Consider the following 12,408-nt stretch of genomic DNA (forward strand, 5'->3'; position numbering starts at 1 on the left):
TCTTTCTTTTTTTTTTTTTTTTTTGCTGAGGAATATTAGCCCTGAACTAACATCTGTTGCCAATATTCCTCTTTGTTTCGCTTGAGGAAGATTAGCAGTTAGCCCTGAGCTAACATCTGTGCCCATCTTCCTCTATTTTATATATGGGTCACCACCACAGCATGGTTGACAAGTGGTCTAGGTCCATGCCCAGGAGCCAAACCTGCAAAGCCAGTCCACCAAAGGGGATTGCACTGAACTTACTCACTAGGCTGTGGGGTCAGCCCCTGTTCCCTTGTTTTTAATCCAGTAATTTGATGGAATTTTTATGTGAGGTTTTACAAGCCATGTATCCTTCAAATTCATACCCCTTTATCTCATCACAGCACTGACGTGAAGGCCAAGGGGTTGGTCAAAGTGAAAGCTTCCACTTCTTCTGGGCAAACATACCTTCCTCTTCCCACATTGCCTAAGCCAACTGCCCCCTCCAGAAGGGCAGCATAGAAAATTCCAACTAGAAATGCTCAACTCTTAGGAAGCAGAACTAAATCCTATAATGCTGAGTTCCGGTAATATTTCTGCTGGCCTGACTTTTCTTATTCTCCCAAAGAACATCTTTCCATTTCCATAACGCTGTATTCTATCCTCCAAGTAGTAATGCTGGTTTCCAGCTCAAAATTCTTTGTACCACCTCATGCTGCCTCTCATTTGGTAGAATACATCACCAGGCTTTCTATATTACTTTTATCTCTGACAATGATGTACAAAGCCCTACTGGAGAACATCCTTTTTGTTAACAACAGCACTCCCCTGGTGGCTTATTCTTCTCCTATAGAGTGTCTCATCAGGTAGGTTCTGGGAAATACGTGGAGAGAGGGACCTGGCATCTAAAATAATGAAGTACTAATACAGGCCATCTCAGACACTACAAACTTTTTTTGAGTGCTTTCTATGTGGCAACTGCTTTTGTGAGCATTTTTGAAAGCAAGTACAACTTCAGTGTATTTCAACCAACAAAATGTAATATTTGTAAACATAATTATCCCCTAGTGCAACATATTTATTCCATGACTGACAACCTTTCTGAACCTATCCATGGAGGAAGAATGAGCCAACTGTTCATCAGATTTGAGCATCTGCATCCTCCTTAACCTTATGTCCTCCACAGTGCCTCTTGAAGTAACCCAAACAGATGTGAATCAGGAAGCGTACTGAAGACAAATATCTGTTTTTATATTATACATGTAATTGATAGTAAATTCTACTTGATGTAAGTCTGGCTATAAAAAATCCAATGAAGCTTAGCTATCCAGTAGGGTTTCAATTTGAATTTGGGATTGCCATTCAAAAAATGTCGGCAGCAATGTTGCCAGTTTATACTGTAGAACCTACATGTATTCAGACTTGCAAGAATGTATGAAAGGGGTTGATATGTAAATAAAAGATACGTACATAATGGGCATGAAAATATAAAATTTACTTTTACAATCAAATTTTCCCTACAAAGAACCTCAATTTTTTTCCCTTTTTTTAAATTTCAGGAGGCATTTACCTTTAGAAAAATCATTAAATAGGCCAGATATTTTTTCTATGTTCTTCTTTCTGTGCTCCCCTACTCTCTTGCTTAGGAGCTATATTAGTCTGCTAGGTCTGCCATAACAAAATACCACAGACTGAGTAGCTTAAACAACAGAAATTTATTTTCCTACAGCTCTGGAGGCTGGAAGTCCAAGATTAAGGTGATGGAAGGTCTGGTTTCTCCTGAGGCTTCTCCTTGCATTGCAGATGGTCACCTTCTTGTGGCTTCACATGGCCTTTCCTCCGTGCATGTGCATCCCTTATAAGGACACCAGCCATACGGGATTAGGGCCCCAGCCTTATGATCTTATTTAACCTTAATCACCTTTTTAAAGGTCCTATCTCCAAATACAGTCACATGGGGGTTAGGGCTTCAATATGTGAATTTGGGGGGGACACAATTCAGTCCATAAAAAGTACCCTATATTCTATTTCTTCCTTCACTCTCCCTACCTACCACTCTGTCTCTTTTCTCAGGCAGGAATATTATAGCCCATTTTCATCACTTGTAAACATCTGTTGAAGGGTTAGACAGATTTAAGTTGGGCATCAAACATCAGTCCAGAGGAGGAGCTTAAATCTCCACCAACAGACGAGCTCATAGAATTAAAGACAGAACTGGAGTTAGAATCCTCAGACTATAACGATCAGAAAGCAAGCAGCAGGCTAGTGTGATGACAGATTGTAATTTTAAGCCCAGAGCTAGAGAAGTAAAGAAAGTTTTTTCCCTTCTCTGTCATTCATTTAATCCTTTATATATTCAAAAATATCAAAAAGATAATTAAAGAGAAACACCATTTTCTCATTCCCAGGTCTCCTTGAGTTTCCCACTGGTAGTTTATTTGGATAGGAATAGAGTATTTCTGAGAGTAGATTTTGAGCCTCTTTCTTAGGTGGGCATCTCCTAGATCCCCTAGAAACCATTCCCAGTGGTCTGGCATTGGGTACAGAGGGGATGTTGTCTGGAATGCTTCAGTGGGCCACAGCATCACTCCACTGCTGCAGGCTTACCCCATTGACCCAACACTCCATCAGAGGCTGGTGTCTACCAGCTGCCCAGGCTGTTGGAACACCTGCTTCCTTCTGTTTATGGCATTAAGAACTTTCTTCCTGGGACCCAGCTGCATTTGTATGCTCTGAAGGTCCTCATCAGAGCAAAGCAACAGAGCTTCTAGATCAATCTGCTCCCTCACGAAAATGGGAAGGAATTCTTCCAGGTGATGGGACTGCAAGAACACTTCCAGGGGAGTAGCATCGACCACATCTTCTTCCCACTCCACTTCATCCTCATCCCAAGGCAGATCATCTTCATGGGTTTTTTCCTCTCCTTCTTCGTCAACCTCGGCTTTGTCAGCCTCTACTGCTCCCTGTCTTTGAAGCACTTCAGTGGACATCTTAAACCCCAACTCCCTCTTGCTGTCTGAGATGTCTCCAGAGCTTGATAGTCTGTTCTTTCTAAAAACAATGTTTCCTAGACCTGGGCGGTTTAGAATGGAATCGTGTTGCACATGGCTGTCCTCCTCTGCTGAGAACTGGAGCTTCTCTTTGAAGTCCCCTGAGAATACATCTTCCTCTTCCGCCTCCTCTCTAAACACTTCCAACACATTCCTCTGCCTACTTCTGCTCTCGTTCCCTACCTGCTCTGCTGTATCTTTGTTCTTCTTGAACTTTAGCTTGAAGCTATCTTTAATGCCCTTAGACAATGACCCAAATGTACCAGAAGCAGAAGCATTTGAAAGGGATGACCTGGAGAAAGAGCCCTTGGAAGAAGAAAGAGTCCCAGATTCCTCCTTGCTGTAGGTGCGGGCCATCTTATTTTGATGCTTCTCCTGGAGCCTCTCACACTCTTTAACATGCCTCCTGGCATTCTTCTGAGCCTGCTCCTTCAGCCTGATGACCTTCTTGGGGTTCATGATGTTCTGAGCTGTGGCAGCCTTATCCAGGAGAGCAACGCATTCAGTCTGCTCTCTGCTGGCAGCTGCATCGAGTGGAGACTGTAAGTCATTGTCCAGGGCAAAGATGTTGGCACCAAAGTTGATCAGGAATGAGACACAATGGGCATGACCATTAGAGGCTGCACAATGTAGAGGAGTGTTTCCCCAGATGTCACATCTATCGGGGTCACCCCTAGAAGAGAAAATATCAAAAATACATACTAAATTTTTTTCTCTGAACATGAGGTCCAAAAACAATAAAAATAAGAACAAAATGCACGTTAATCCTGCCTTGGCATTGTTATAACTTGTAGAAGTCCAGATATGTCACATCCAGACGTCACAGGGCCAGAAACAGAAAGAGGCCATCTCTACCCTCTCTCCTTTTTAGAAGCAAGAGAAGCTTTTGAAGAAACTCTCCAACAGAGCAACTTTCACGTCTCATTGGCCAGAATTGGGTCACATTCCTGAAGGAAGGAAAATAGATCTAACGTAGATCAATTAGAGTTTTCTCCTGATGCTAGGGAAAAGATTACCCAATGATGTGCTGGTAAATGTTTAACAACTGGCTCACCCAGAAAAAAGAATCAAAGCTTTGATTTATAGCATGTGCCAATTTCTGTGGTATAAATATACCTACCATGGCAAATTTCAGGCTATAAATGTGGTATTACTGGGCATGGAGTTTGGAAGAGACAGGCAGTAGCACATCATTATAAATTATTCCCACCAAATAGATATAACAGACATGCAAAATCTTGAGAGCATAGATAATAGTAAAATAATTAGGAATTAATGAGTTTTGAGTACTTTTTAATATAATTTATCAAATTATAAGTTTATATGACTTATTTTTAATAATGGCTGTGTTTAACTAACTCTCAAACTTCCTGAAAATTTAGCAGTGATCTCTCATGAGCTGGTAAGAGGTGGTTCCCCGTCTACCACTTCTACCCTCCCTTGAGTCACATGTAGGGAAATAAATAATTGAACAAAACTAGGTCCCCATCAGCAAGAAGGAAGGGAGGAATGGATGTTGGGTAGGTAGCAAACAGTGTCTGCTACAACCATTATTTATACAAAAGGGTAGAATGTCTCCACTGATTCTCCAACCTACTTCCAGGTAATCACAGTGTCATATATATGAATAGTTCTGTGGAGGTTTAAAGTGGAATTGGGGGCACTATTAGATGGCAGTAAGGCCAGAGATGCGATGCCGGGCACGGAAACAGGGACATGGTAGGTGCTCGATAAAGATTTGTGGAATGAATGAATGCCTCCTGGAATCTTGCCCCAGACTGCAACTCACCCACCTCCTGTGAGGTCTTGAGTTACAAACAGGCGCAAATGGAAAGTAAAGTAATAACTTATTGTTAACTATGGCTCTGGCCGCCAAACCACTGTTTAGAACTCTGATAATACAGGTACTAAAGGGCACCTTCCCTTGTCCTCGTCTAGACCTCCCCAAAATCAGGATCTCACTAAACTCGTGTCAGACTGGTTCCATGGAAGGACAGGAGAGAGCATCTGAGAAGGCCCCTTAAAATTCCTGGTGAGTAGAAGGTGGAAACAGAAGAGAAGATCCACGCCCTTGCAACTGACATGTTAATGCACTATGACCCTTCTCCTATTCCTTGTTCCTCAGTTTGGTCCCTGCACCAGGAGCAGCAGCAGCATCACCTGTGAGTTTGTTAGAAATGCAGAATCTTGGACCCCAGCCCAGACTTCCTGAATCAGAATCCAAAGTTTAACAAGATCTTCAGGTGATTCATAGGCTCGCTGCAGATTGAGAAGAGCTGCATTAGTTAATATGACCCAACTAGTGTCCTATAATTTGATGAATCAGATTTGCACCGCCTCCATGGGAACCTCCTCATGCTTTTCCGTTGCGAAGCACACACTCATTCACTGCCCCCACCCCCACCAACTGTCACAGTCTCCCTCTTAGAGAAGGAAGTTGGAAATAATTGTTAGAGGGGTAAAATAAGACTCAGAGCACTTAACTGATTTGCTCAAGAGTACACAGGTAGCACACTTTGGATCAGGCCTGTCTCCGTATCTAATGGTCTCCAGCACAATACAGTCTTATGTTAACACACCTCCGCTTGTCCACTTTACCGGCTATGAGGCCTCAAGCTTAACTTTTCTAAGGACTCAGTGTCCTCAATTGTAAATTGAGGATAATATTTCCTACTCATATAATTGTTATGTGAATAAGTTAATATACATAAAGCATTAGAAAAGTGATTGGTTTATAGTGAATATTCAACAAACATTACAATCTCCCCCCCTTTTGAAAATTACCTATTTTCATTTCCCTTGTCTCTAAACTCATAATCCTTAATTTCATATATTTGTTTTTTTTCACATTCATCTAGTAAATTCCTACAACACTACAATAGATCTTGTGGCTTTTTAACAGTTATAGTCTCACTTAATTTGTCAAATATTTATGCCCTATCTCCCTAATTAGATAATACCCCAGAGGGCAAAACCTGTGTCTTTTTGTCCTTTGTATCACATCCCCTAGCAGAAGTCTCAAACTCAACCTAAAGAAGCCACGCAGATAATTTAAGTAACTGAATGGGGCCAAGTTTGTTCTTTCAACAAAATCAGAGTAAGTACAAGCTCCACCTAGAAAGAACAGCCATCACTCAGCTGCGGCTGATGGCTACCTTGAATAAAAGCAGACACGATATTGCCAGAGCTTCCACTTTTCAGACAAAGCCAGAAATCCAGAATTTCATGTAAAATTTTTTGACTTCTAAATGTTGGTTCAAACTCAAAAGAAAAATACAGTGAAGTCCAAATAAAACATATTCGTGGGCTAGATCCAGCCCATAAGCTGGCAGTTGGCAACCTCCTTCTAAGTAGAGAGAACAGAATGAGCAGATGCACACATGGGTAATATTACACGGCATATCTGGGGAACCAGGAGTATACCTCAGTGTGACCAGAGTGCATGGAGATGGGGGCAAGGGAAATAAGTGCAAAGAGGGAAAAAAAACATGATACAATCTAAGGAAAGCAAATATTAAATAACACTGCTGTCTGGCAGCAACTTTCAAGAAGGCTCTAGTCAGTCAGACTGATTCAGTTGTTTTGGATCAAAGGAAACCCCTTCAAGCTTGGCACATTTGTGTATCTCAGGGGAGCACAGTACCTCACTTCCAACGATGTAGCTTTACTTTTAACTTAATTTAACAAAACATCATATTCAAAAGACTCCTTAAGTACCCTACATGTCAAAGAGGGATTATAAAACACCCAAGATGTTACTGTAAACATAAACAAAAACATATTGATTAAATCTGCCAGAAATTATCTTTGAATTGGATAAATTAAAAAAGAAATTATTAAGAGAAATGAGCTGTGGTGGGGACATTAAATGGTATTAAGAAGTTTGGGTTAAATCTACATGCTTCAGGCCATAGAGGAGCGGAATTTTCTCATCTCAAAGAATCTTAAATGATCCTTTCAAGATGAAAGAAGAACATGAAGAAACCCTGACATGACCGCAAAGATGGATCTTCTTTCAAGAAACTTTCAAATGCAAAATTCCAAATTTACAGATGAAACCAGATAGGTAAGATACTTTATGAGTTTCCCTAGTGCAGTTAAGCTATTTCTACTTGCAAAAGTTCTATTTACAGACAACTTTCCAAATTAATGTACAATTTAAATCAACATATTTTCTATTGACAAGTTTCATGGGGTCCTTCTAAATGCAATCTTTGTCTTTCAATCCCTGGTGTCTTTCACGTTTCTTGATAAAACCGTTACACATCCCTGCTCAGGGATTCACAAACTGGTCTCCCTCATTTGATGATCTGAGTGCACTGCTGATGCTACATATAGCATCAATAATATGTATATCATTTCCTTGGGCTAAATTCAGTCTAGTGCTGATTTTTTCTTATTTGTTTTTTTTCAAAAGAGATTTTAAATTAGTCTATATTTTGCCCTTGCTTTTTGGTAGCTGAGTGCATTTGGGCAATAATTTTTAAAGCTGGATTGGTATTATTGTCACTAAATAGGCAATTTGCTTTTACTATATTACTCTGAACATCTGTTCCATTTCAATTTCTCCTTTTGAAGTAGATTTGATTTTTTGTGAAGTTGTTCTCAGAAAAATATTATTCCTTCAAAGATGTTTTTCTACAGGAGAAGGAATATTTGGACTCACTCATAATCAAAGAAATGCAAATGAACACAATGCCCTACCATTTTTTTGCCTATCAGATAGGCAACGATTAAAAAGAATAGTAATACTTGGTTTTGGCAGGAGTGTCGGGAAATGAACAATGCTGGAGGAAGCATAAAGTGGTTCAAATTTCCTGGTACAATATGTGCCAAAAGGCTTTAAAACATAGCATCCTCTTGAATCAACAATTCTGCCTTTAAGAATTTATCCTAAGGAGATATCAGACCCTTGTGCAAAGACGAACGATCAAGGATATTCATCATAACTTACTTATAATAGTTAAAAGACCAGATTCAAATTAAACATCACGAACAAGCAACTGACTAAATAAATTATGATGAAACTATAAAACACAATATCATGTAGCCTTTAAAAATAGTGGCATGGATCTCTACTTTTAAGTGCAAATGGTCTCTGATACATTGTTAAATAATTAGAAGCAGGTTTCAGAACAGTTTATAAAATATGATTGTCTTTTTAAGGAGGAAAAACATACATGTGTGTGCATGTTCTCAAAGGAAAAAAGTCTGGAAGGATATACACCCAAATGTTAATGACTATAAGAATTCGTATAATTTTTACTTTATTAAATATATCTTTCCAATATGACGTGAAATGTTACAATAAGTACATACGATTCCTTTTAGAATCAAGGAGGAAGAAAATTTATTTCCATTTTAGAAAATGAAAGAAAATTTTAAATATCATGCACACTTTAAAGGCAAAATAAAATTTTGTGTAATTGGGGCCCTCTTCCCAATGTAGGATAACACATGTAATTGCTCTTCCTCTTTAAATTTAAAATAGAAAAACAGTATTTAACAAAGCCAGAGTTTGGATGTTAATGGTTACCACATGATTCATTGTCTCAATCAGGTAGTAACAGACAAACACTGCAATCATCAGACTGGAATGGCCCTCAATGATTGATTAGTTCTCAGATTCAATTTTTAATTTATTTCCCTTTTAATTCCCTTAAATCTAATTGGCAATTTAATCTCACACAATTCCTAAAGATTGGCTATGGTCAAAATGGGAGGTGACCTAGGAAAACTCTCACAAGACTTTTTTTTCAGCCTACGTCAGGCCAACTTAATATAACAAATCTTAAATGCTGCTAGAGAGAAGGAAACAAAATTCAGGATGTGCTAGAATCAATCAGAAGACAAGAGTTGAGAAGGAATGACTAGAGAAAGCAGGGTTAGAAGGATTTTTGCGCCCATAGTCAATTTAATAAGTATAACTTAATGGACTGGATTTTCACATTACATTGAGAAAAATTACTTTACCATGTCAAATAAATGGGAAAAGAGTGGACTATGTAACAAATTGTGTTGGGACAAAGGACTAACCATTTGGAGAATGTATGGTTAGATCATAACCTTAGAACTTAAATCAAAATAAATGATATATGAATTAAGTACTTAAAATAAAAAATGAAACTAAAAATGTACTGATGAAAATAGTCAATATTTAGGCATGACCTCAAAGTTAGAATTATATAGTAAAATTGACAGGCTTAAGTATAAAAATATATACACTTAAAACTGCATACTTAAATATATTTATTTTTTACTTTTATTTAAGATATCTGTTGTCAAAAATATTAAATTGTGAAGATATTTGAAATATAATGACAAAAAGCTTATATTCTAACTTTAAAAAGCATGTTTTTATAAATCAATGAGAAATGTTGAAGACCCCAATATAAAAGTGTGACAAGGTTATAAATACATAATTCACAAAAGTGAAAATACAATGGTCACTAAACATAAAGATAATTTTCAACCTCACCAGTAACCAAAGAAAAGAACATTAAAGCCACACTGATATTATACATTTAATATTGAGAAAAATGGGTACTCACTTTCCGAAGGGCAATTTGTCAACAAACACAAAAAAGCCTTTAAAATATGCATATGCCAATTGATCCAGAAATTTCACTTTGGAGAATTTATCCTCAAGAAAATGTAAACAAAGATTTATGTACAGAGATATTCATCACAGCACTGTTTAAACTATGGGGAACAAATTATTTGTCCGAAAGAGAGATTGACTAAGAACGATATACATTGACTAGAACACTAAGAATTTCCTGAAAACTAAATTATAAAAGAACACGTATTGACATGGAATAATATTCATGATGTATTGAGGGGTAAAAAAAAAAAAAAAAGCATGCTACCAAAATGTCTACTTAGGATACCATTTTTTGTGTATGTGTAAATATACACATATTTATATACAATACACATATATTATATATATAAAACATAAAAATATTAACAGCATGGCATCATAGGACATTTTTTCTTTATAATTTGTGTGCATATATATGGTTTAATTTTCTGGGTTCATATTATGTTACTTTTGTCATAAAGACCAGCAGGACAATAAGTGTAAGAAAATATTTCCAGCATACAAAGGACAGAGAGAGAGAGAAAACATCTAGGTGTTGCCATTTAAATCGACCCTAAAGGAAGCAAGGGCTTTCATTTGTTGTGAAGTAACTGACATCTTGCACTTGGTGCAGAGGTGGTATACTTTGTGTAGATGAAGAAAGTTTGGGAGGACGGGAGAGATGCGCAATGTTACAATTTGGAGAAGGATGACAGATAGGGGTGGGGATCAAAGAAGGTGTCTGGGAAAAGGAAGTCAAATCAGACAAGAGGAAGGGGGAACTTCAACTCCACTCACTTCCTCATTCAGTTCTCTACTCAGGAACTCTCTCTACCTTTCGTTCTTCTAACTCTTCCTAAAGTACCCCCCACCTCAAAAGAGGGTGCCAACAGCTATAAGCTGTCAAAGCCAGAACCTGAGGCCTTGATCCTCCTCTTTCTTTATCAGCACATCCCAACATCCAATCAATCATGATCAGTTCTACATCTGAACTGCCACTCGAATCCACGCATGTCTCTCCGTTCCCACTGCCACTGCCCAAGTCCAGTTCACTTCTCATCTCAATCATTAAAACAGCCCCCAAACTTTTCTCTGATAGCTATACAGTCACCTAAGCAAATTTCGTAAATGCAAATCTACCAGGTGGCTCCCCTGTGTAAACCCATGACAATGGCTTCCCATGCTCTTAGGATAAAGTTCAACTCCTTAACAGAATTTACGAGGCTCTTGTGACCTGGTCTTGTCTCTTACAGCTTGACGTCTCCCCACTCAAGCCATGCACGTCCAGCCATATTTAACTTCTTCAGTGCCTAGAATGCACAGTGCTCTCACTTGGGGGAAACAGTCTTCATCTAGCCAACTGCTTCTCACTTTTCAAATCCCAGCTTAAATGCTCCAGAAAGCCTCCCCTCCCTCCCTAGATCAGGATAGACGCCTAGATATCAGGGTTATTTATTTAGTGCCCTCTCTTTCCCCCTTTGTAACACATATCATACATGACGTAATTTCTGCCTTCCTCTCTCAAATCTGATCACCATGAGGAGAGCAATCGTGTCTCTCTTATTGATCACAGCATCCCCAGTGGCTAGCAAAGTGGCTGGCACATAGCAGATATATATAAATATGTATATTTACACATATTTATGTATATGTATAAATAAATATGTATTGAATTGAAATAAATTCACTTGGCTCCTTTATTTACATTTTCTTTTTTTCTTTCTTTACCCTTCTTAGGTTACAGTTGCCAACACTCCCTAGCCCCTTTAGTAACAAGCAGAAGAAAAGAGCTAGCTAATTCCTGCATTAGAATTTAGGGGGAATGTGTGCACATATATGTATCTAACAGCCAAAGAGGTAATGAATTTAAGACAGGCTGAAGGTACCTTTTACAGCTTGTAAAGCTAGCAACCTCATCTAAGAATCAAGGGCTTGTTCTAATAAAAGACTGTGGGATTTTAATGGCATAGATGAAAAAATAAAATAAAAACATAATTTGTTCCAATCAAGATTGACAACTTAAAACCAAGTAGAACAGTGCTCTCTTTTTAAAGAGTCAACCATTTACATTTCACGGAAAAGATTTTTAAAGCCACAGGATTAAAATATCTTGCCCCCAAAGCAGATAGTGCCTTAGAGTTCAGGATCTCTCTGTGTGTGGCTCATAAAGGATGAGCCACCCCCATGGTGCCAGTTCTCCATGGGAAAAGAGAGCATCTCTAGGCAATTTTCTCCCTTTCTCTAAGAAGACAATTACTTAGTCTAGAAAGAGAGAAAAGTATTTTCATTGACTTCCCTGCCTCTTGCTGCTGTCTGCAGAATCCTACTGTAAACACTGTTTCCAATCAAAACCATCAGATTGAACTTACCCTCTGCTGCAGATTATTTCTAGGGCTTCCAAGTTTCCATGGTAGGCTGCCAGTAGTGTAGGAGTCATGCCATCTTCGTCACAAAGGTTCAAATCCCTCTTGGTAGCCTCTTTCAGAAGTTCCAGATAGCTATCACTAGCAGCTTGGTGGTAGCGAGTGGACATTTTTTCTGCCCACCAAAGCTTGGCCAGATATCACTCTCCAGGCAGAGCAGGATGTTGGCGGAATAGCCTTCCCACAAAGCTGGTTAATCAGTGACAAGGAAGAGAGTCACCCCAGGGCAAAGCTCATTCCATCCTCCCTCCTTGGAAGGCAGCCAGAAAGGTTCACAGCACTGAACTTGGACCTGTTCTTTATAGAATGGCCATGACATTGAATATTGAGGACTGCTGTGTTCATCTTGAGTGTTTTGAGGCACATTTAATTTTTTTAATGTCCACTATCA

At 38.7% G+C, this 12,408-nt stretch overlaps 1 protein-coding gene across 1 annotated transcript; it reads right to left on the reverse strand.

Moving 5' to 3' along the window:
* Positions 1-1,436: 1,436 nt before the first annotated feature.
* ANKS4B (ankyrin repeat and sterile alpha motif domain containing 4B) lies at positions 1,437-12,191 on the reverse strand. The gene is made up of 2 exons (XM_014857907.3): positions 11,964-12,191; positions 1,437-3,684 (listed from the first exon to the last, which is right to left on the reverse strand). Exons 1-2 carry the CDS (start codon positions 12,125-12,127, stop codon positions 2,589-2,591), a joined length of 1,260 nt encoding a protein of 419 aa, XP_014713393.3. The 5' UTR covers positions 12,128-12,191; the 3' UTR covers positions 1,437-2,588.
* Positions 12,192-12,408: the final 217 nt, after the last annotated feature.

Source organism: Equus asinus, chromosome 14, assembly GCF_041296235.1.
Source record: "Equus asinus isolate D_3611 breed Donkey chromosome 14, EquAss-T2T_v2, whole genome shotgun sequence".
NCBI lineage: Eukaryota > Metazoa > Chordata > Mammalia > Perissodactyla > Equidae > Equus > Equus asinus.

What these genes read in the sequence shown, in the direction of transcription:
- ANKS4B (XM_014857907.3), bottom strand. Translation starts at nt 12,127, where the DNA reads ATGTCCACTCGCTACCACCAAGCTGCTAGTGATAGCTATCTGGAACTT. An exon ending in GAAATAATCTGCAGCAGAGG is followed by an intron (nt 3,685 to 11,963) that starts GTAAGTTCAATC and finishes TTTCTCTTCTAG; the next exon opens with GGGTGACCCCGATAGATGTG.